This window comes from Stegastes partitus, unplaced genomic scaffold, assembly GCF_000690725.1.
Source record: "Stegastes partitus isolate 25-593 unplaced genomic scaffold, Stegastes_partitus-1.0.2 Scaffold1662, whole genome shotgun sequence".
In the NCBI taxonomy this organism is placed as follows: domain Eukaryota; kingdom Metazoa; phylum Chordata; class Actinopteri; family Pomacentridae; genus Stegastes; species Stegastes partitus.
In genome coordinates this window covers 22,618-42,261 of record NW_007579393.1, presented here as the reverse complement: position 1 = coordinate 42,261, position 19,644 = coordinate 22,618, and the positions used below count along the sequence as shown (strand labels likewise).

Sequence of the window (19,644 nt, the reverse complement as noted above, 5' to 3'; positions counted from 1 at the left end):
ATCAGTGGAGCAAGGAGACCAACAAACCTGACCCAGTTTATCTTAGTTTTTGTCCAAAGCTGACAAAACTCCGCTCAGCTGCAGCTTCACCTTGTGTTTAGTCTAAATATCTCCTTCACGCTCTAGAAGTGTTGCTTCCTTTGACTCTGTAGTCTGGAGAACCTACAGTCTCTCGTTGTTCCTCCCCAGATTGCGTTCCCTGGCCATGTTTCGAGCTGCTCAGAGACCCTAAGATCTGCCGGCACTACGTCCAGGCGCCCAACGAGGTGAAGGTGGAGTTTGTGAACGAACCGAACCCCAAGTCTGACACGGTGGTGGTCTCCTGGAAGCCCAGCTACTACGGTAGGTCTCCACCCTCCTCCTCTACGTTTGAAGGCAGCTGTCCCACTTTTTAAAATCTCTTCGTGAAGCCCATTAATCACCAGCGGCCTCCCCTCTGAGTGAATTTCTCACATCGCCGTTTGACAAGATTTATTTTAGGCGACTTATCGTGAGAAGGAAACAATTCTGCTGCGCTTTATGAGAATACTTCAAAGTCCAAGCGGCTGCTGCGAGACGTATACGACTGTGAGGCCCTGACAGGTATAACAGGCTGTCATGTTTAAGGTTTAATTGACTGGAAAGCCGCAGCACATGCGACGCACACATGTCTTTAACTGCATGGGAGTGGGATGATGGATGGCGCTGATGTGTCTTTTGTGTGTTTTGTGCAGGGATCGCCTTCCTGCGAGGCTTCCAGGTGTCGCTGCAGGCTCTGGGCGGCACCGGCGTCGCCTGTCAGCTCTTCCTCTTCCATCGAAACGTCTCCTTACCGGCGTCTCATGCTCAGAGGGTAGGCAGGACCCCGCCGCCTCTTCAAACGATTACACACAATGTTTATGGTAGTTTTTTTTGTATTTCTGAAGCAGCAAGTGGATCCTAAATCTCTCCCAACGAGACCCCAGTGGTTCCACGTCTAAATGCGAAATCGTGATTTTTGAAGCTGTCTGTTGGGTGAGGTCACGATGACATCATCCCCCGCTGAGACTGGAAACGTGCCCTCGGAGAAAAGAGCAGTAAATTCAGCGCTGAGTGTCGTCTTGAAGTCGAAGGACGGCTGTTATTTATGTGGCCGTTGCTTTCAGGCGCGTCCCAAAGGGCTCCGCATACCGAACAGCGTGCACGTCTCTGGACGCCGCACGGCTCAACACGCCGCACGGCTCAACACGCGTGTTTGTTTTTAGCGGTCAAGCTCCATCACGAGACTTTTCAGCTCCATGAGAACCACTGTGACAGAAAATCAAAGGAAACAAACATCATTGTGCATCAGAACTTGTTTATTATCAGAGAAAAGTTATTGGAGATAAAAAAAAATGTTCTTAAAGTGTTTGTTGACTTTTTCCAAACACTTCACACGACCTGAGAGAATAATTACAACTTGCACAAAGTTTCGTTCGGATCTTCCTCTTCTTAGAGATTTCCCTTCAAACAGCTTTACTCCAATAACCATCTATGATGAGCCAGAACCAGAGGTTTGCTGCAGGAGAGAAGTCCAGAAATCACAGATTAACGTCTCGGCATCGACTGTTTGGAGTGAAGACAGCCGTTTAAGCTGCAAAGAAACCTCGACTGAAGGAAGAAGAAGAGAAATGCTCGGACCGAGAAATGCGATTTCAAAAAGGAAATCTGAACTTCAGCAGTCTGTGAAGCAACACGAGGCTCCAAGATCTAAAACTTTATCTGCTTCCTACATGAATCCACACGTGTTCTTTGATAGTTTTGCTTTCCTTAATTTTGTTCTACAAACACAACAGTTAAAGTGAAGACGCACTGACATCGGCAACACCTCAAACAAATAAAATATCATGAAAAAAGCTCAATGCTTTCCACCAGTTGTTTAGGAAAGAGAAAGTTTAACTTGTTCTGGACTCATAAAGTCAAATGTTTCAAACATTTTCTCATTTTAATTTGATAATTATGGCCTACAGCTCAAAAACAACATTAGAATATTTATATTTACGCGTTTATTTAATTTAAAGTTTGAGTAAATTACTATTCAGACTGTAAATAGTGTCTCGTTCAGTGCATCAGCTGGAGAAGACTGCTGACTTGGACAAACTCCACAAGGAGCCACAGAAGGTCAAGAGTTTTGGAGAGTTTTACAAAGTGTCAGTGCATCAAGACACTCCTAAACTAGAGACGAGGTCAGAAGATTTCACCTGGACTGAGGAGAGAAAGATCTGGACTGTTGCTCGAAAGTAAATCAGCGTCCGAGAGTCTGAAGGACGTTCAGACAAACACAGAATCCAAGTCTAGTGTGATGTTTCCAGAGATGATTTGGATTATTGTGTCAAACGTGCAGCAAATATCTAGAATTCTCATCAGACCTCAACCCCTGAAGATAAAAGTGTTCAGAGTGTTTTCTTCTCTGCTGTGGCGTCCTGCAGGTGTACACGTCGGACCCGTTCCCCGGCCTCGCCCTCGGAACCCAGTACGCCGTCACCGTCATGGCCCTGCCGGTGCCCGAGAAGTGGGAGAAGTTCTACCACAGCGAGATCTTCTCCACGCGATGTACGACCCCGGCGGAGCTGCAGGCTACGCTCCGTCTCACAACACACACTTAGCTTTTGTAATCCTTCACGGCTGGCTGGCTGACAGAGCGAGCAGCTACAATAACATCTCATTCTGTGCCGTCAGGGAGCTCCTCTGCTCTGCAAACATTTCCTTTATGTGGCCTCAAGTATTAAATAAACAGCAGCGACTAACGTGTTTGTTGTGGTTTTGCAGCTTGTACGGAGAAGAACGGTCTGGAGCAGTGCAAGAAAGGTGACGAGAGCGTCTGAAAAATCCCACATAAGCTCCATAAGCTCTGATACGTTTCCTCCTCAGATCAGCTTCACATCTGTTTTGTGGTCATGTTTGCAGACTGGTATCCCAAACACATTGAGGTCCAGCAGGAAGGAAGCGCCGTCACCGTGACCTTCAACCTGGCTCCTCCTAACCTGGGCATCAGCAGCTACTTCTCTCTGTGTTACGCAAACGGCATGAAGAAATACACGGACATCACACCTGTGAGAGCTTCCCTTTGCTTTATTTTTTGTATTCTTCGGCTTTGTTTTCATTCAGTGCGTTGTGTATATTTACTGCGCTAACCTTCAGTTTTATCGCCCCAGAATTCCACCAAAAACAAAACCCACCACAGTTATCATCTGGACGACCTGCAAGAAGGAACCAACTACACCTGCGAGGTAAAGTAAAAAGGATCAAAACTGATGTAATGTGTTTTTCTTTCCTCGTCTTTAGTTTCCTGTTGTGTTTGATGGACTTAATCAGCAGATGGAGTTTGCTTATAGTCACTGACAAGAGTGAAAGCTGCACTAATCTGTACATTTATATTAACAATAAATCAGATTACTCAGAGGTTATTTCATCTCCAATCATCAGGATCCTTCTGCTCAGCCATCTTTGATTTACTTATTGTCTTAAATGATGGAGATTTATAAAGATATTTGTGAAAAATTAGCCCCATCAAATACTTAAAGATAAAAATAAATACAACCCAAATGAAATCTGAAGCTGTTTGAACCACAACATTTTAGGAACTATTATGAATAAAAACCTGAACGTTTCGCTGTTGTTTCTCATCATGTCTTTAATTCAGAATCTGCAGGACTGAACAAACAGATCAAATATGTAGCAGTTCAATCCGTGTCTCCAGGAAACAAAATGTGGCCCAAAAATGAAAAATATGCCGATATTCTATATTTACTTTAACACACATATATATATATATAGACCTGTGTTCTACTCACTTATTCCATCCAGTGTTTCAGTCTTTGTGTTACAACGGGTCATACTTTCTCTATCAATTTTAAAAGTTCAACAAATAGAACTTTTCCCCCCTTTTTTTTAGATTAAATATTTCATATTTAAAAGTATTTTATGTGTTTTGTTTTGTATGAGTGTGACCTGCAGCTACATGTGGTTCAGAAACATCCCCAGTCGACTTCTGCATATATTATTATTTTGTTATTGTGAGCTTTAAGGTGGAACTTTGTCCAATATCAGCGATACCTAACTAACGACATGATGAGAAATAACATTGAAAATTTCAGGTTTTTATCTTTAAAAGCTCCTGTGAGGACTGTAAGGTTGCCTCGCTGGTTCACGTCCCGGTGAGGACACCCGGGATCTTTATGCGTGGAGTCTCCATGTTCTCCCCGTGCAGCGTGGGTTCTATCCGGGTTCTCCGGCTTCCTCCCACAGTCCAGAAACATGCTGAGGTTAATTGGTGATTGTAAATTGTCCGTAGGTGTGAATGTGAGTGTGCTTGGTTGTCTGTCTCTAAGTGTAGCCCTGTGATAGACTGGTTACCTGTCCAGGTGAACCTGCCTTCACCCTGAGTCAGCTGGGATAGACTCCAGCCCCCCATGACCCTGGTGAGGATTAAGTGGTGTTTAGATGATGGATGGCTCCTGAGATGTTGTTGTTCAAACGGCCTCAAACTTTAATGTGAGATTCGAGATGGAAAGACCCTCAGTATAACATGAAGTGGGTTATTTATGTGAAAAGAGAATTATGCTGCGACACTCTGCTCAGGGCTGCAGGTCTTTTGACTCATTGTTTTGTTTTGTTTTGTTTTTTTTACCTGCAGCTTCACTGTTTTACTTTAGTCTCACCTTTTATAGTGTCGGCAGCAGTTTCTGGCACAAAAACTCCCACAGAGCCCCTGTACAAACACAGTGATGAACAAAGTCAAGCTTTTACTAAAGAATTCATCAGATAAAGATGTTTACCTTCAGACTGGTGGAGAATAAAGCAGAGCTTAAAGAAGAGTAGAGTTCATTGATGTTCATCAGTGTTGTGGTTTCAGCTCGTTACACTGCCCCCAAGTGGCCAAAAAAACGCTGATTACTTTGTAAAACTACAAGTTCAGAAATGAACTTGGACATTCATTTCATTTTCTCGTGTGGCAGATCGCAGCCAACGAAGTGGATGCTGTGAGAAAAACATTCAGTGTTCAGGTGCTGCGCATTCATAAAGGTAAGAGGTCGCTGCTTGTCCACCTTTAGAGTAACCGCCCCCATCTGTCCGTCCAGCTCGAGTGCTAAGATCTCACAAGTTGATATTTTACAGGTGAGCTAGGAATGGCTTCTCCTCGGACTGATTAGATTTTGGGGTGAATCGGTGCAAAAATAGTTCAGATTTATGGTGTTTGGTGCAGATAAGCAGCCATGTTGGGGCTTTCAAGGTCAAACTCAAGGTCCAAAAATGTTGATATTGCCATTATATTTTAAACAACATGTAATGTATACATGGATAGAACCCATTCACCTCAGACAACCAGCCAGCCATGGTTAGTAAAAGAAAACACCTATTTGGTGGCAAGTTGGACGGAATAATAGTTTACTGGGACTCATCAGCTGGTAGCTCCGGCTATATCCTGCTCCTGAAGGCCTTCTAGCTGGTATAATATTTTTGTGAGAAGTCAACTCAGATAAGCGCATGACCCCAAACATCAAGTTATTTCATTGAGGTCTAACACCGACCCATCATCTCCTCCGTCCTCGAAGGTGGCGTTCCACTTTCTACCACTCCGTCGCTGGCCGTGGTGCTTCCACTGTGTCTGGCTGTCGTTGCCATACTGGGAGTCCTGCTGGTTGTCTTCGCCAGGAGGAGGTCGAAGCTGCGCATGAAGAAACTCGACATTAAACCAGGTGCAAAGACAAATCCAGCCACTGTTTTGACTCGTGAGTTACTGAACGTCCGCTCCGTCTGTTCCTTCACTAGCTGTGCGCGAAATGCAAACCAGAGCTTCTTTTTCCGTTCAGATATTATCAAGCAGCACGAAGAGAGCAGGACTCAGGAGGAGATGGTGTTGTTGGCCAGAAACAGGCTGAAACCTCCACGTCTCCTGATTTGCTACAGCAGCTGTGATGGTCCAGCTCACATCAACGCCGTCATGAAGCTCGGAGCCTTCATACAGCAGCACATGGCCACTCAGGTACCGGACGGGACGTTTCATTTCGCCAAAGTCTTGTTGTCCAGTTTGGTTTGTTTTATCATAAGGCTGTTTTCTTTTTCCTCCCAGGTGTGCTTGGACCTGTGGGACTCTCTGAGCGTGGCTCAGGAGGGCAGCATGGCCTGGCACTGCCGCCACATCCGGGAATGCGACTTCATCTTGGTGATCTGTTCTTGGGGTCTAAACCAAAAACCAGAACCTCCGGAGCCAGAGTGGGACGGTGAAGATGAGGAGGCAGAAAGAGAGCTAGACTTTGGGTCCGACGCCGCCGTCAAACTCATCGGAGAGGAGGTGTGTCGAGCCAAAGCCAGGGGTCAGGACCTGTCCAAATACATGGCAGCCATTTTCAAGTACTCTGAGGAGACGGACATCCCCACCGAGCTGAGGCTGGTGTCGCACTACACGCTCACAAATGACCTGGCGCTGCTCTTCTCCCACCTCCACGGAGTGGCCCTGCACAGGCCGGGGGGTTACCTGAAGATCAGCCACATCTCAGAGGAGAGCTACGCTAACGTGCCGGCCGGCGCCGCTCTGCAGTGGGCCATCGATGAGGCCGCGATGGAAATGAGGGCAAAACAGCAGAACTCTGTGGAGGAAGGAAACTGAGCAGTGAAAAAGGGGACTCTTTACACCCGGATTTAAAGGTCCCATAATGTACCTTCACAAATTCGTCAAAGTCTCACATGTCCCCGCCATGTGTCTTGCCCTTTTCAGCTCAAAATACTGCAAAGATGGTTCATTTTATACAACGTCTGGTCTTAGCCCTGTTCTAGTTGGGCTGTTTTAGCGCCTGTAGCTTTAAATACAGCTGAGCCACTGCTGTCCCCGCCCCCTTCAGGAAGAAGACTCCCTCTGTTCGGTTACTGACAGAGCAGAGCGGCACCGTCGACTCCAAGTTCTCAACAAACCCTTTTATTTAACTCATGTTTGGTGAGTTTACCATGAAGGTTTTAAAATCAGTACTTTAGCTGCTAACTATTTTGTACTCGTCTGACAACAGAACAAATATGTAAATGACAACAGCTTCATTGGAAATCCAACCGTTTTACGATACAGTGCACGTGAGCACAGGGAGCAGGAGAGAAGGGCCGCAACCAGGTGAGTTCATGGAAACACAGACACCCACCCCGTCCTTACTTATGGGTTTCGAGTTAGTCTTAAAGGTTCCACCATCTCTAAAAGTCCCTCGTCACTTACAGATTCCACGTAGTTCTGACCCGTGGGCGGACCATCAGATCTAATGGTGACGTTAGCCGCATTAGCCACACAACGTGCACTGAGGAGTTTCTTATTGTTGTGGGCACATTGCCATCAAAAATAGCCGTAATCCGCTGGGTGTTCAGTTCCTCAGATGCTGGCAGTGCATGAAGACTCTTGTGTTCACTCTTGCAGCCAACAGCAGAACATTTGGTGAGTTGTGAGGAAGCTGCTAATTATCACCTGGAATCAGTGAGAAGATGGAAATATTTAGCTCGGTGACTATTTGTTCCTCGGTTTCCGTGTAGAAACTGGATAATATATCATATTTTTCACAGCTTTTATTTTACACCTGCGAGTTTCTAGCTCATACAAAACACAACAAAAAACGATTTCCGCCTTAAAGGACCTTTAATGGTAGTTCTGAGCTCCGTATAGAAGAAAGGTTGGTCTGCAGATGGGCGTTCTGGCTGGAAAATGAGTTTCACCACTGAAAAGTGGGTAACACATGTACAGTCCCTGATGGTGCGCCCTGAAGCAGCCGACCGACTAACCACCGACGCCTCATTACTGTTGCAGTGGCTGCAACGATGCACTATAGCCTCTGAAGTGTGTTAACGTGCTACACATATGTGTGTAACGTGTGCGTCCAGTAACATGTGTCATGACTAAAAAAAAAAAAAAAAAAGTTTCCAATTTATTTTGTTGCAATGACATGTACAATTCTTTTTTTTTAAAAAATGAAATTAAACATTTGTAAAATATGCACTGTACAGAAATAAACTATTATTCTTATAAACGAGTTACTCAATGAAAATGCTTATCTTGAAGTACATATTGAACTTTGTATACATGCATGTTTACAGTCACGGTTTATTTATTTGTGTGCATATCCCATATACATAAAAATGGATTATTAGGTCCGATCATTTTGAATTTTATGCTAATGTGAGGTTACACATATGAATAAATGTTGTTCGCTGTCTTTGTATTTTACATCATATTTGTATCTCTGTGCATCTAATAAAGCAAATATATTAAATATAATGTGTTTGTGACGCTTTGAGTATAAAACAGAAGTAAATGTGCAAAATCTTTTCAATGTGAAATGATTGTAAATCGTATCGCCTCACAGTAACTGCATCATTTCTACATTGAACATGACGAATATTTGCTTTTATGTCAAATTAAAACCAGCTTTGACTTGTTAAATTAAACTCACAGGCTCCACAGAAGGAACTCTATGCAGCGAAGGGCAACTTCATTACTGGGATTCAAATCAGTCATATGTTGCCACGCTTTATTTTGGATGACAGGCTCAATCTTTCTCAACATGGAAGATACCAAATTCCTGGAAAGAAGTTCTGTCAGTCATCAGAGGTGCTTGTTTTTCAGCTGCTCTTTGCTAAAAAAAAAATGACCCAATGTGACAGATGTCGTCTCTCCGACAGCTTTCGCATCAATGCAGCCCCATATCACAACACTCCCACCTACACGCTTCACTGTCAGGACTGTGCATTCACTGTGGTGGTCCTGGTCCGGTTCACGCCAAAGACGGTGGACCCCATCTGAGCTGAGCTTTTATCTTGGTCTCATCTGACTAAAAAATGTTCTCCCAGTATTCATCAGACTCGTGTTCTTTAGCAGAGAGTCATCCTGCAGGTGTTTCCCCAAAGAGCAAGCACAGGTTTACTTCTTGTTTTTTCCTGCGTCACATTATGCAATAAGCTCTGATTTGTGTCTATAACCTCTTTGTCAAGTCTCAAACGCTTACACATCTGTTTTTCAGAGCTGGATTCTACAAGCAGAACACCGTCTGTGGTGTGATTTCAGGGGCACGACCACTGCAACACTGATTAGTGGTGTTACACCTCGTTCTGTACCTCCTGATTACTGCTGCTCCTGTATGTTTCACAGATTTTTAGTTGATCTTCTTCGATCCTTTTCCATCTTCTTGAAGTCTCACAAACAGATTTTTTTTTTTTTTTTGGCACCCTGGCCACGTGGAGCCACAATGAAGACATGCAGATAGACACCGTTCATAGGTCCAAAACTGAGAAACCTCTGCTCATGTTATGACCATGTTCATGCAGTTATCTAATTGGGAATCACAAGGTTTGGTTTTATTGGTCTCAGAGTTTCCTGAATTCCTACTTTGGGTCCAATTAGGGTACAATATAGTTTGTCTGTTTTGTTTAATTGTAAGAGGAAATACTGTGTTCAACTTAGAAATAATTCAGCTATTGAGAGGTTAAACAGTGCTGAAATATCTGACATTTAGATGATATTGTACATGGGGGGTTTTCAGTCTGCTGCATGACTCTTGCTGGTGTTGCAGGTTGCCAGTCTGGAATAAAACGTCTATTGTATCAAGAATCACTTTTGATTAAATATCAACCTGAATAAAATCCAAAGTCTGAAATTGTTGTTCAGCGATTGGCTGAGTATCAGAATATTTGTAATAATTAATTTTGTGACCCGTCATTGTTTTTTTCTTTATTACGGGTTAGTTACTGGAGGGGCCAAACCTGGCAACCCGGTCTGTACCGTCAGCGCTCCGTCCTCATTCAGTCTCTCCGACAGACAGCGTGCAGACATGGTGCTCGACTTGGACCTGTTCCGGACCGACAAAGGCGGCGACCCAGAAATCGTCCGCGAGACTCAGAGAAAGAGGTTTAAAGATGTGACTCTGGTGGATAAACTGGTGGCCGCAGACACGGAGTGGAGGAAATGTAAGCGCAGTTCTCCTGTTTCTGTCACAGATGCTAACGTTAGCGCGGTGGCTAATGATGCTAATGCTAGCGTAGCATCACGCCCAACTCCATGAAAAATCTGTCAGTTTTTGTCGTTAGTGTGCACAGTAGCCAACTGGTTGATCCAATATGGGATTTTAAAAGCTTTTACATATTTTTGGGACCCGGCCTTCTATTCGGCTCCTTGAAATAATAGAAAAAGCTTTTAATAATAATCCTGATACTGCTGAAGGTTAGCATTCACTACACTGCAGCGGACTACTTTCACTTCTGAAAGTTAATAGCGGGCATAATAAACGTGTCGTTTGGTGCGTTATAATCGCGCCGTTTTTTGTCGGGATACATTAATTTAACAGGACGTACTTAGTTTACCTTGTGCAACAGACGAGTGTTTGCAACTAAGTTAAGCAACAACCTGCAGCCGGATTTGAATGGAGTTTGGTTTGGAGGAGGACAGCACGCAGTGACGCTAATGCTAACTTAGCTAGCATCACTCAACGAGCCCCAAATGAGCCATATGGTTAGCTTTAACTAAGATACCGGAGCTTATTTGGCACCGGTTTTCAAGTAGTTCAAACACTAGTCAACACCGGCTTCGTGTTGTTTTGTTACCAGACGCGGTTTAACACGAAATGCTGGCTAACACCGGGTTAGCTTAGCGATGCCGGGTGGTAACGTGCGATCTGATGCAATCCCAGCCAGTGACATGTCAAGCCAACCTCGCCCTGCAGCGAGCCTCCAGTCAAGCGGTGCTGGTCCAGGATGATAACGTCACTTTTGTCAGCGCGTTGTTGTTGTTGATGTTGCTGCTGTCTGAGAGCTGAAGATGGTTTGTTTGCGATATCACGAGTGTGTTCAGAGGTTATGGGGGTTAGCTGCTAAATGACACCTGTCACCTGGTTGCAGCTGCTGCAGGCTAAAGACAGTCCCATGATGCATTCACTGACTGACTGGTTTCCCCCCTGACAGGCCGCTTCACTGCAGACAACCTCAACAAAGCAAAGAACCTCTGCAGCAAGAGCATCGGGGAGAAAATGAAGGTACATAAGCAACACTGAATAAGTCAGTAATGGTGTACTTTAAACGAGAAGAGACGGTGTAGAACTATGTGTCCTCCTGTTTTGTTAACGCAGAAGAAGGAACCAGTTGGGGATGATGACTCTGTACCCGAGGAGGCCCAGAACCTGGAGTCCCTCACAGCTGACACACTATCGGTATGAGTAACGGTGGAATAATCAGCACACACATACCCCCAAACTGTTCTGTTTCTGCTGTGCTTTACCTGTTGGCTTGTGTATGTTTTTTCCCCTGCATCAGGCCCTGACGGTAACCCAGATCAAAAAGGTGCGTTTGTTGGTGGACGAGGCCGTGGAGAAGACCGACAGCAAGAGGATAAAGCTGGAGGCGGAGCGCTTCGAGTACCTGAGGGAGATCGGCAACGTCCTGCACCCGTCCGTTCCCATCAGCAACGACGAGGTGACGATCAGGAAAACCGCGTCGAATGGAAATATGTCAGCCAACAGCAGTGTCTGCAATGGTTGCCAAACACAAGGCAATTTGTTAGAACATTTAAATTATATGAGGAGTGCACAGTCAGATCTGAATGTCATACAACACAGGAAACTATTTTGCACACCTTTCCCAGTGTAGCACGATGTGAGAAAGACTTCAGACGTTTCCAGTAAAAATTCTGTTATTATGCAAGTCATGTCACAGAAAAACAAAATATCAGATTTTTTCCCAAAATCCTGCAGCCCTTTGTTGCTGTTTGTTATATTTTAATTCTTGATTAACCTGTAATTTATTCACTTAAACAGTACATATACAGTGCATGTCACATATTTCCCAGAGATTTTGTTTTTTGGCTTCATGCTAATGATGATATTTCTGATTAGAAGTAACAGTAAGCCATTTGCCACGTTCATATTTATACCGTACATTTGTAACCCTGCAGCTGGTGAGCTTAGTTTAACTCAACATAAAGGCTGGAAGTCCTGGTAAATGGATAGTTTTGGTACTTTTTCCACTGCTTCCAGTCTTTATGCTAAGCTAAGCTAATAATCTTCTGGTTCTAGCTTCTTATTTGGCATGTAGGTATGAAAGTGGTGTCGATCTTTTCGTGCAACTGTCAGAAAAAGTCATTTAAGTGCCCTCACAGCTGGAGTGACAGAAACTTTTAAAATCCGTTTACGGTTCTATATGTATGACAGAAAGTGACACGATCCTCCAATCAGAGAAGCTGGAACTGACCGGCAAAATCATTCCGGATCCATTTTGTGTCGCGTAATCGTTAGCCGCTAATTCCTCTCGTTTTGCTTCCGTCAGGATGCCGACAACAAGGTGGAGCGTACCTGGGGCGACTGCAGCGTCCAGAAGAAGTACTCCCACGTCGACCTGGTGGTCATGATCGACGGCTTCGACGGCGAGAGGGGAGCCGTGGTGGCCGGCAGCAGAGGCTACTTCCTGAAGGTGGGTTCCTACGTGTGCTGCACGTTAGCAGACGAACAGGCTAAAACATTCTCCTGCAAACACATCCGATCTGCACCGACACACCCGTAGAAGAAGACGAGCGACTTTCCTTTCGCTTCCAGACCTGAAAATTTAGAAACTAACCGTTTGCCGCCTCCCGTGTTGTGTTCAGGGCCCGCTGGTGTTCCTGGAGCAGGCGCTGATCAATTACGCCTTGAGGATCCTGCACAGCAAGAACTACACCATGCTCTACACGCCCTTCTTCATGAGGAAGGAGGTCATGCAGGAAGTCGCCCAGCTCAGCCAGTTTGATGAGGAGCTCTACAAGGTACTGACGCTTCTCTTTTCCCCGATGTTCTGTCCTGCAGAGTTCTCTTAAAACACCCAAATAAGTCGCAGGTGCATGTGAGAGCAGTGAGAACAATGAGCAGGAACATTGGCTGTCGGCTGAGACGGTATGTCCTCGACATTGTTCACAAGTCCAAACCTGCAGTTTGCCTGAAACGTTTTGAAAACCTTCCAGTTTTGCAAAAGTATGTCGGGATGAGATCGTTTCTGTAACGATTTTAACTGCCAGATTTCAAGATTTCTTTTATTTTTTTTGCAGCTAGGTTGGCGATAATCTGTAGCGTACAATATGAATGAGGATAGCGGTGGTGAGTCACAGCCGCATATCTTAAATTGATTAAATGGCAAAAACATTTAACGGATCGGTGCTTTTATGGGATAAAGTTTGAACTTGAGACTGGAGATGCTCGTATTTTCTGTAGCGGTTCTGTGCTTTTTGGGAGTCGGTGTGGAGGCAGCATTTCACCGGCTGCTGCTTCTGCACTGAAGAGCGATTTAATGTTGCGTCATGCCGTCAACATTTGAGCTGCTGACTCACATTGTAAAACCAACCAGACTTGACACGCTGAATTTGGTTTATTGGGGCCGAAGAGTAGATTAAATACCAGCCAGGTTAGAAGAATGGAACGAACAGCTCTGGTGTCTGCATACTTCTGGCCTTTAGTCGCAAAAGCGCCCCCTGGAGGCTTTAATAAAGAGCTGCACATCGAAGGTAGAAGCAGTGGAGGTGTTTTCTTTGCATATTTTCTGTTGGCGAGCAGCAGTGTTCAGCCGCTACAGTCATGCAGGTTTGTTTACACTTGTCTTGTGCATTTTTCATTCAGACATTCACCAAATTCTACATATGCAAATTCACCGAGCGCTGTTTTAGGAACATCTGCACACCTAGTAGCCAATCAGCACAAAGTCCTACAGGTTCAGATCAGGAGCTTCCAAACATCAGAATGAGGGATCTGATAACTGCTCAGTGGGTTTACGTGACTGCAGCTAAACACTGATCAAGGCTACAGAAGAAGAAGATCAGTTTCCATGATCGTCTAACGCCCACAAACCTCGACCCCGTGTTTCCGTCAGGTCATCGGCAAGAGCAGCGAGAAGTGCGACGACAACACCGTAGATGAGAAGTACCTCATCGCCACCTCGGAGCAGCCCATCGCCGCCTTCCTGAGGGAGGAGTGGCTCAACCCGGAGGACCTGCCCATCCGCTACGCCGGCTTCTCCACCTGCTTCAGACAGGAAGTGGGATCCCACGGCCGAGACACCCGCGGCATCTTCAGGGTGCACCAGTTCGAGAAGGTGAGCTGAGGGGGACTGAAGTCGGGGTCCTGTGTCGCTGTCGGGGCATAAATAGATTAAAATAAACAAGTTCTGCGGATGTCTCTATGGAGTTTGATGATTCTGCCTCCTGACAATCTGAGGAAGCTGCACCGTCTCACGGCTTCAGCAACACAACCACCAAGTCTGGAGCATTTCAAATGTGCATTTGTCAATTTTAGTTAGTGTTAATTATTCACCATCAGTTCCCAAAAAATCAACGCCAGACTCACACTGACGTGATTAGAAGACAATTATTATTATAAGCAAATGAAAACATTGCTGCTCTCATCTTTTGGTATATCAAGGATTTTTTTTTTAGGTGTCTCGCTGTTGGAATTGATCCCAAATTGTCTCCCTGCAGATCGAGCAGTTCGTCTACGCCTCCCCGCACGACGGCAAATCGTGGGAGATGTTCGACGAGATGATCGGGACGGCGGAGGAGTTCTACCAGACGTTGGGGATTCCCTACCGCATCGTCAACATCGTCTCCGGTAGGTCAGACTCCGCATGGCAGCTGTTGGGTGGAAACAGAAAGCTCTGAGAGTCAAGGGCGCTGGATTTACCTGAGTTTGTTTGTTTAAGTGTTCAGGACTTTCTGTTCAGAGTGTTGGTGCTGCAGAGGTCAGAGCTAACGAGACGTCTGGTACATAAAGTGACTGTTTAGCTGTTAGAGAGCAGGAGGTTGGGTTGAGGAGGGGAAGCATGTGGATCGCTTTTCTGCCTCTTCCTCGGAGACTCCATTTATTTTAGCTTCTTGTCTCCGGATTCTGCTTCAAGTAAAACCGTCCTGCAGTCCAACAGGGTGATCCGTCGCTGCTCCAGAAGGTCGGCCTCTCACGTGAAAACAAACTCAGAAAAAGAGAAAAGAGCTCACGTGGCACATTTCATCTTCCTCCTTCTCTTGATGACAGCTTTGAACGTTTGACGAAACGTTAACCAGCTTGAGGTTTTGGTTAACTCGTCTCGTCAAACGGTCGTAAATTTGAGGGATTTGTTTTCACATCAGAGGCTGACTTTCTGGAGCAGCTGCATGCGGCGATGGATCACCCTGTCGGATCGCTGTGAGGCCACGTCGTTTCAGGTCGTTTTTACTTGAAGCAGAATCCGGAGACGAGAAGCTAAAATAAATGGAGTCTCGGTGGACGAGGAAGAAAAGCGACAGAACTGGACGACTATGATTCTGATCTAAAAGTAAACCCAGAAAAAGAGAAACCAGCTCACTTGGCACGATGCCGGTTGAAAATTTCACACGTTTTCCCCCATTTTTGATGGTAAATAATTATACACTACTGCACTTTGGGTGTTTTTCCAATTTTGAGTAATTGTTGACAAATTTCAAGTCATTTAAGAAAAAGTTTTGGACGAGTGTCAAAATATTAAAAAATGTGGAACCTTCTCTTGCTATATTTGCCACACATCAACTTCTACGGATGTTAGAACCTTTAAAAGTTGGTGAAATGTCGACCAAACACTGGATTTTAGTAGAAATATGGATCCGTCCACATATAAAAACTCACAGGAACTTTCTGGGGATTTAATCTTCAAGTTACAAGAACTATTAATCTCCCTTTTTTGCCTTAATACGTATCCTCAGTGTGACAAATAAAGTTTTCAGTTTGCTTTCTTTGCTGGATCAAAATAAACAGGTTTTTCACTAGAAGAATGCTCCATCGATCCGTATAATCCTGAGATCTGCGTTTGTGCCTCTTCTCAGGAAACGTGAGCTGCATGTGTGCAACATGTGCAGCAGATTGTCGTTGTGGACTGATGAAAACAAGGCGCTGGAACATGCACAGCACATTATTTTAGCTTAAAATGTGACCGCAGTGCCGCTCCGAGTCACGACTGTGAACCGTGACGTGAACAGTTTGTCTACGTGGATCGAACCGCAGCTCACATGATCGAGCCACAACAGTGTTGTTCGCTCGTTTGCTGCGTCGCTTCTGAGAAACGCTCCGTGGGGGGTTCATCTGATGCAAATGAAACATGGGGAATTTAATCAAATGTGGAAATCCGTGCGGTGATTCAGCGGTACTCACGAGACATTGGTTTACAGTAAACACGAACAAAAGTGGTTTCTGGTTGTTTGTTTCCCACAAACAACTTAATTACCAGCAGCCACGAGCGCTCGCAGGGACCATGAACTCAGCTGATTCTTCCTCCCTGGTGTCGTCGTAGGCGCCCTGAACCACGCGGCCAGCAAGAAGCTGGATCTGGAGGCCTGGTTCCCCGGCTCAGGTGCCTTCAGAGAGCTGGTCTCCTGCTCGAACTGCACCGACTACCAGGCCAGACGCCTCCGCATCCGCTACGGACAGACCAAGAAGATGATGGACAAGGCAAGTGTTCGACTCCCAGCCCTTACTAACGGGCTCATTTAAACAGCAGCAGCAGTGAAGCATCTGTTCCTTCTGAACTCACTTCTGTTGCTCTCTTTCTGCAGGCGGAGTTCGTGCACATGTTGAACGCGACCATGTGCGCCACCACGCGTGTGATGTGCGCCATCCTGGAGAACTACCAGACCGAAGAGGGCATCGTCGTCCCCGAGAAGCTCAGGGACTTCATGCCTCCAGGTGAGCTGTGGCTGCTGCAAAACCCAATAAGAAGGTTTTACTCTGACTGTCGTGTGCGATATGGACTAATAACTCACCTAAAGCTCTTATTTATATCGTTTTATTTATTTTATTATGCTAATTTCTGCTGCTAATGTTTTAATTTTTGACTTTTTAAACTTCACTTTGTCAAAATACCTGAAATTATTCTCAAAAATTGCAAAGCTGCAGCTACATGTGAACTCTCCAGCTCAGCTCTCAGCCCTTTTTTTAGTGTATTAATGTCGGCCCAGGCTTCACCTTTAAGGTTAATTTTATTAATTTGTTCTCTGTAATCACCCACACAAGTGCAGAGTCGATTCAGCTTAAAAAAACAGAACTTTGCAACCTTGGAAAGGTCCAAAAATTACACGAGTGTACCCCCCAAAAATAAAAAATGTTCATGCAGCACCTTTACATTTATAAACGGACTCGTATGTTGTTTATTCTTAAACCGAAATATATAAACAACAGTTTCAAATAAAACTGGTGAGCTTTAAAGTCGGGCTAGCTGTTTGCTAATGCCTCCAGTCGCTAAGCTAAGCTAAGCTAAGCTAATCATCTCCTAGCTGTAGCTGCATATTTAGCGTTCAGATATGACAGCGGTGGTTGTTTTCCAAAAATGTCCCAAGTGTAGGTTTGCCATGAAGATTCATCGTTAAGACATTGAATTAATTTGTTTTTTTTTACCTCCAGGTTTGACAGAAATCATCAAGTTCGTCAAGCCGGCTCCCATCGACCAAGAGCTGTCCAAGAAGGCAAAGAAACAGCATGAAGGAGGCAAGAAGAAGAAGCAGGGAGGAGGAGGAGGAGACCAGAACCTGCCCAACGCCATGGAGTGCATGTCCGTCAACGAGTCCTAGACCTCCACGGTTTCACCTCACCGGCTTCACGGATGCAGACTGATGGAACAGAGCCTGGCGTGGGTCCCAACCACCCGGGGTCGGCTTTGTTTCTCAGGAAATGGAGAAACAAATCTCTGAAACTTAATGCTCTTAAAGATGATGTTGAACCCGAGTCCGAAGGCTTGGCTCTGTCCCATCCGAGTGTATCTGAGTTCATGGTGTTTTTTTTCATCTCATTATGTCATAAAACACATTTTAAAAGGGATTTCCTCTGTGCGCCCACCTCACCTGTCCACCACTCTCCCACATCGACAGCTACACCGAGCCTCAAACCAACAGATAGCGACAGCTCGGCTCGTCTGTACGTTGAGATGACGTGCAAGTATGTTTTGGGGGTTTTAAGTTGCCGGATGTTTTGCAGAAACAAATCACAAATACTGTCTGAGATGGTGAGAACAAAAGCTCTTCTGTTGTTACTTCCTGTCTGAAATTACTTTAAATCCAATACTATCAGCTGTCTGCTTTAGGCTTCCCTCCACATCGTCTACGATCATCGTCTTCAACCACCGTTGCTGCATAAAGCCGCCAACTAGCTTCTGATCGAGACGTTCTCTGTCGGTTCTGGCGATTATAAATATAAATATATATACATATGATTGAACCTTGATGAAGCATCACTCGCTGTAAACAATAAACACAGTTGGTATGGAAGCTCCTTTGTGTGTTTTCTGTTTTTTTTTTCTGTTCTAAAATCGTCCCTCAGTGTGATGTCATTGATGCTGTTACCTGGCAACAGAAGCTCCACCCACAATCAAGGCAGAGGACCGAATAAAACGACTGGAGAACGCCCAAAGTTGATCTGATCAGCTTCATACTCGGCGCTGCGCTTCCTCGGGTCCACAGCAACGCTTCTGCCAAGTTTGACGTGGATCTGATGTACGGTTGGGGAGATAAGCCAAGAACAGACACACAAACTCACACATTTTATGAATTGTACTTAGATATTGTGCATTGTTTACACTTAGACGCTGCACCAGTCCGTCTGTCCATGTGTTCTCCAAACTAAATCCTGAAGTACTACTACTAAATAGCATTTCTGAAATAATGTGCTGAGAAACAAACTCCACGAAAAGCCGAATCTATTCCACATTTCATCGTCCTCCTCCTCTTGATGACAGCTTTGCAGGCTGTTGACAACACGTGAACCATCTTGAGGTCTTCGTTAACTCGTCTCATGAAAAGGTCGTAAATTATTGTGATTTCTCATCGTCTTAATGTGTGAAGTCGAGTTTTTATGCAGCTAACAGCCTTCTTGAACTCCCACAGTGATCCGGTTAACGGTAAGAACTATAAAAAGCCCGTAAACAGCTCGACTAAGTAAAGAAAAGTCACGTACTCATGACCAACGGTCGTTGTGTTTTATGTCACTCTGGGGCCGGTTTGTGTGTCTGATGCCATTTGGTGTTTCTTGGTCTGGTTTTTTTTTTTTGTCTCATTTTCATATTTTGGTTACTTTGGGATTGTCCTGCATCTCTGTGTTTAGCTTTTTTGTTTAGTTTTTTGTTTCTTTGTCATTGTTTTTTTGTCTCTGTTGCTTTTTTTGTGTGTCTTTGCCATATTTGTTTTGTCTCTTTCTAGTTGTATTGTGTCTCTGCTGACAGTTTGTGTCTCTTTGTCGTAGCTTTTGTGTGTTTTTGTCATAGCTTTGTGATTCTCTCTAGCTGTTTTTATGTTTTTATCGTAGCTTTTTGTCTCTTTGTGGCTGTTTTGTGTCTCTTTGTCATAGTTTTGTGTCTCTGTTGCTGTTTTGTGTGTCTTGGTCTTGTGTTTTTGTCTCTTTGTCATTGTTTTGTGTTATTTTGTGGTCGTTTCGTGCCTCTTTGTCTTCATTTTTTGTCTCTTTGTGGTTGTTTTGTGTCTCTTTGTTGCAGCTTTTTGTCTCTTTGTCGTAGCTTTTGTGTCTCTTTGTGGTTGTTTTGTGTCTCTTTACCATAGTTTTGTGTCTCTGTTGCTGTTTCGTGTGTCTTGGTCTTGTGTTTTTGTCTCTTTTTCATATTTGTGTTACTTTATGGTCGTTTCTTTGTCTTAATTTTTTGTCTCTTTGTGGTTATTTTGTGTATCTGTTG

At 44.7% G+C, this 19,644-nt stretch overlaps 2 protein-coding genes across 3 annotated transcripts in view; both read left to right on the top strand.

Moving 5' to 3' along the window:
- The window catches only part of LOC103371873 (interleukin-17 receptor D), a 16,695-nt gene extending 8,450 nt beyond the window's left edge, over positions 1-8,245 (top strand). Inside the window, exons 3-12 of one of the 2 annotated variants that reach the window (XM_008301342.1) lie at positions 190-342; positions 714-832; positions 2,427-2,550; positions 2,767-2,805; positions 2,905-3,050; positions 3,153-3,227; positions 4,956-5,022; positions 5,553-5,696; positions 5,811-5,983; positions 6,071-8,245. In XM_008301342.1, the coding sequence (XP_008299564.1) occupies positions 190-342; positions 714-832; positions 2,427-2,550; positions 2,767-2,805; positions 2,905-3,050; positions 3,153-3,227; positions 4,956-5,022; positions 5,553-5,696; positions 5,811-5,983; positions 6,071-6,607 (1,577 nt within the window). In that variant the 3' untranslated portion in view covers positions 6,608-8,245. Of the gene's footprint in view, positions 1-189; positions 343-713; positions 833-2,426; positions 2,551-2,766; positions 2,806-2,904; positions 3,051-3,152; positions 3,228-4,955; positions 5,023-5,552; positions 5,730-5,810; positions 5,984-6,070 lie in introns of both variants that reach the window. The other variant, XM_008301341.1, reaches the window with a different exon arrangement.
- Positions 8,246-9,684: 1,439 nt separating this feature from the next.
- sars1 (seryl-tRNA synthetase 1) lies at positions 9,685-18,233 on the top strand. The gene is made up of 11 exons (XM_008301340.1): positions 9,685-9,930; positions 10,921-10,991; positions 11,085-11,165; positions 11,269-11,427; positions 12,277-12,420; positions 12,593-12,748; positions 13,843-14,064; positions 14,447-14,576; positions 16,264-16,421; positions 16,526-16,655; positions 17,370-18,233. The coding sequence occupies exons 1-11, from the start codon at positions 9,795-9,797 to the stop codon at positions 17,534-17,536; spliced, it is 1,554 nt and encodes a 517-aa protein (XP_008299562.1). The 5' UTR covers positions 9,685-9,794; the 3' UTR covers positions 17,537-18,233.
- Positions 18,234-19,644: the final 1,411 nt, after the last annotated feature.

Coding starts and splice junctions, on each gene's coding strand:
- sars1 (XM_008301340.1), top strand. CDS start 9,795: ATGGTGCTCGACTTGGACCTGTTCCGGACCGACAAAGGCGGCGACCCA. Junction 9,931..10,920: donor AGACACGGAGTGGAGGAAAT/GTAAGCGCAGTT, acceptor CCCCCCTGACAG/GCCGCTTCACTGCAGACAAC. Junction 10,992..11,084: donor GCATCGGGGAGAAAATGAAG/GTACATAAGCAA, acceptor TTGTTAACGCAG/AAGAAGGAACCAGTTGGGGA.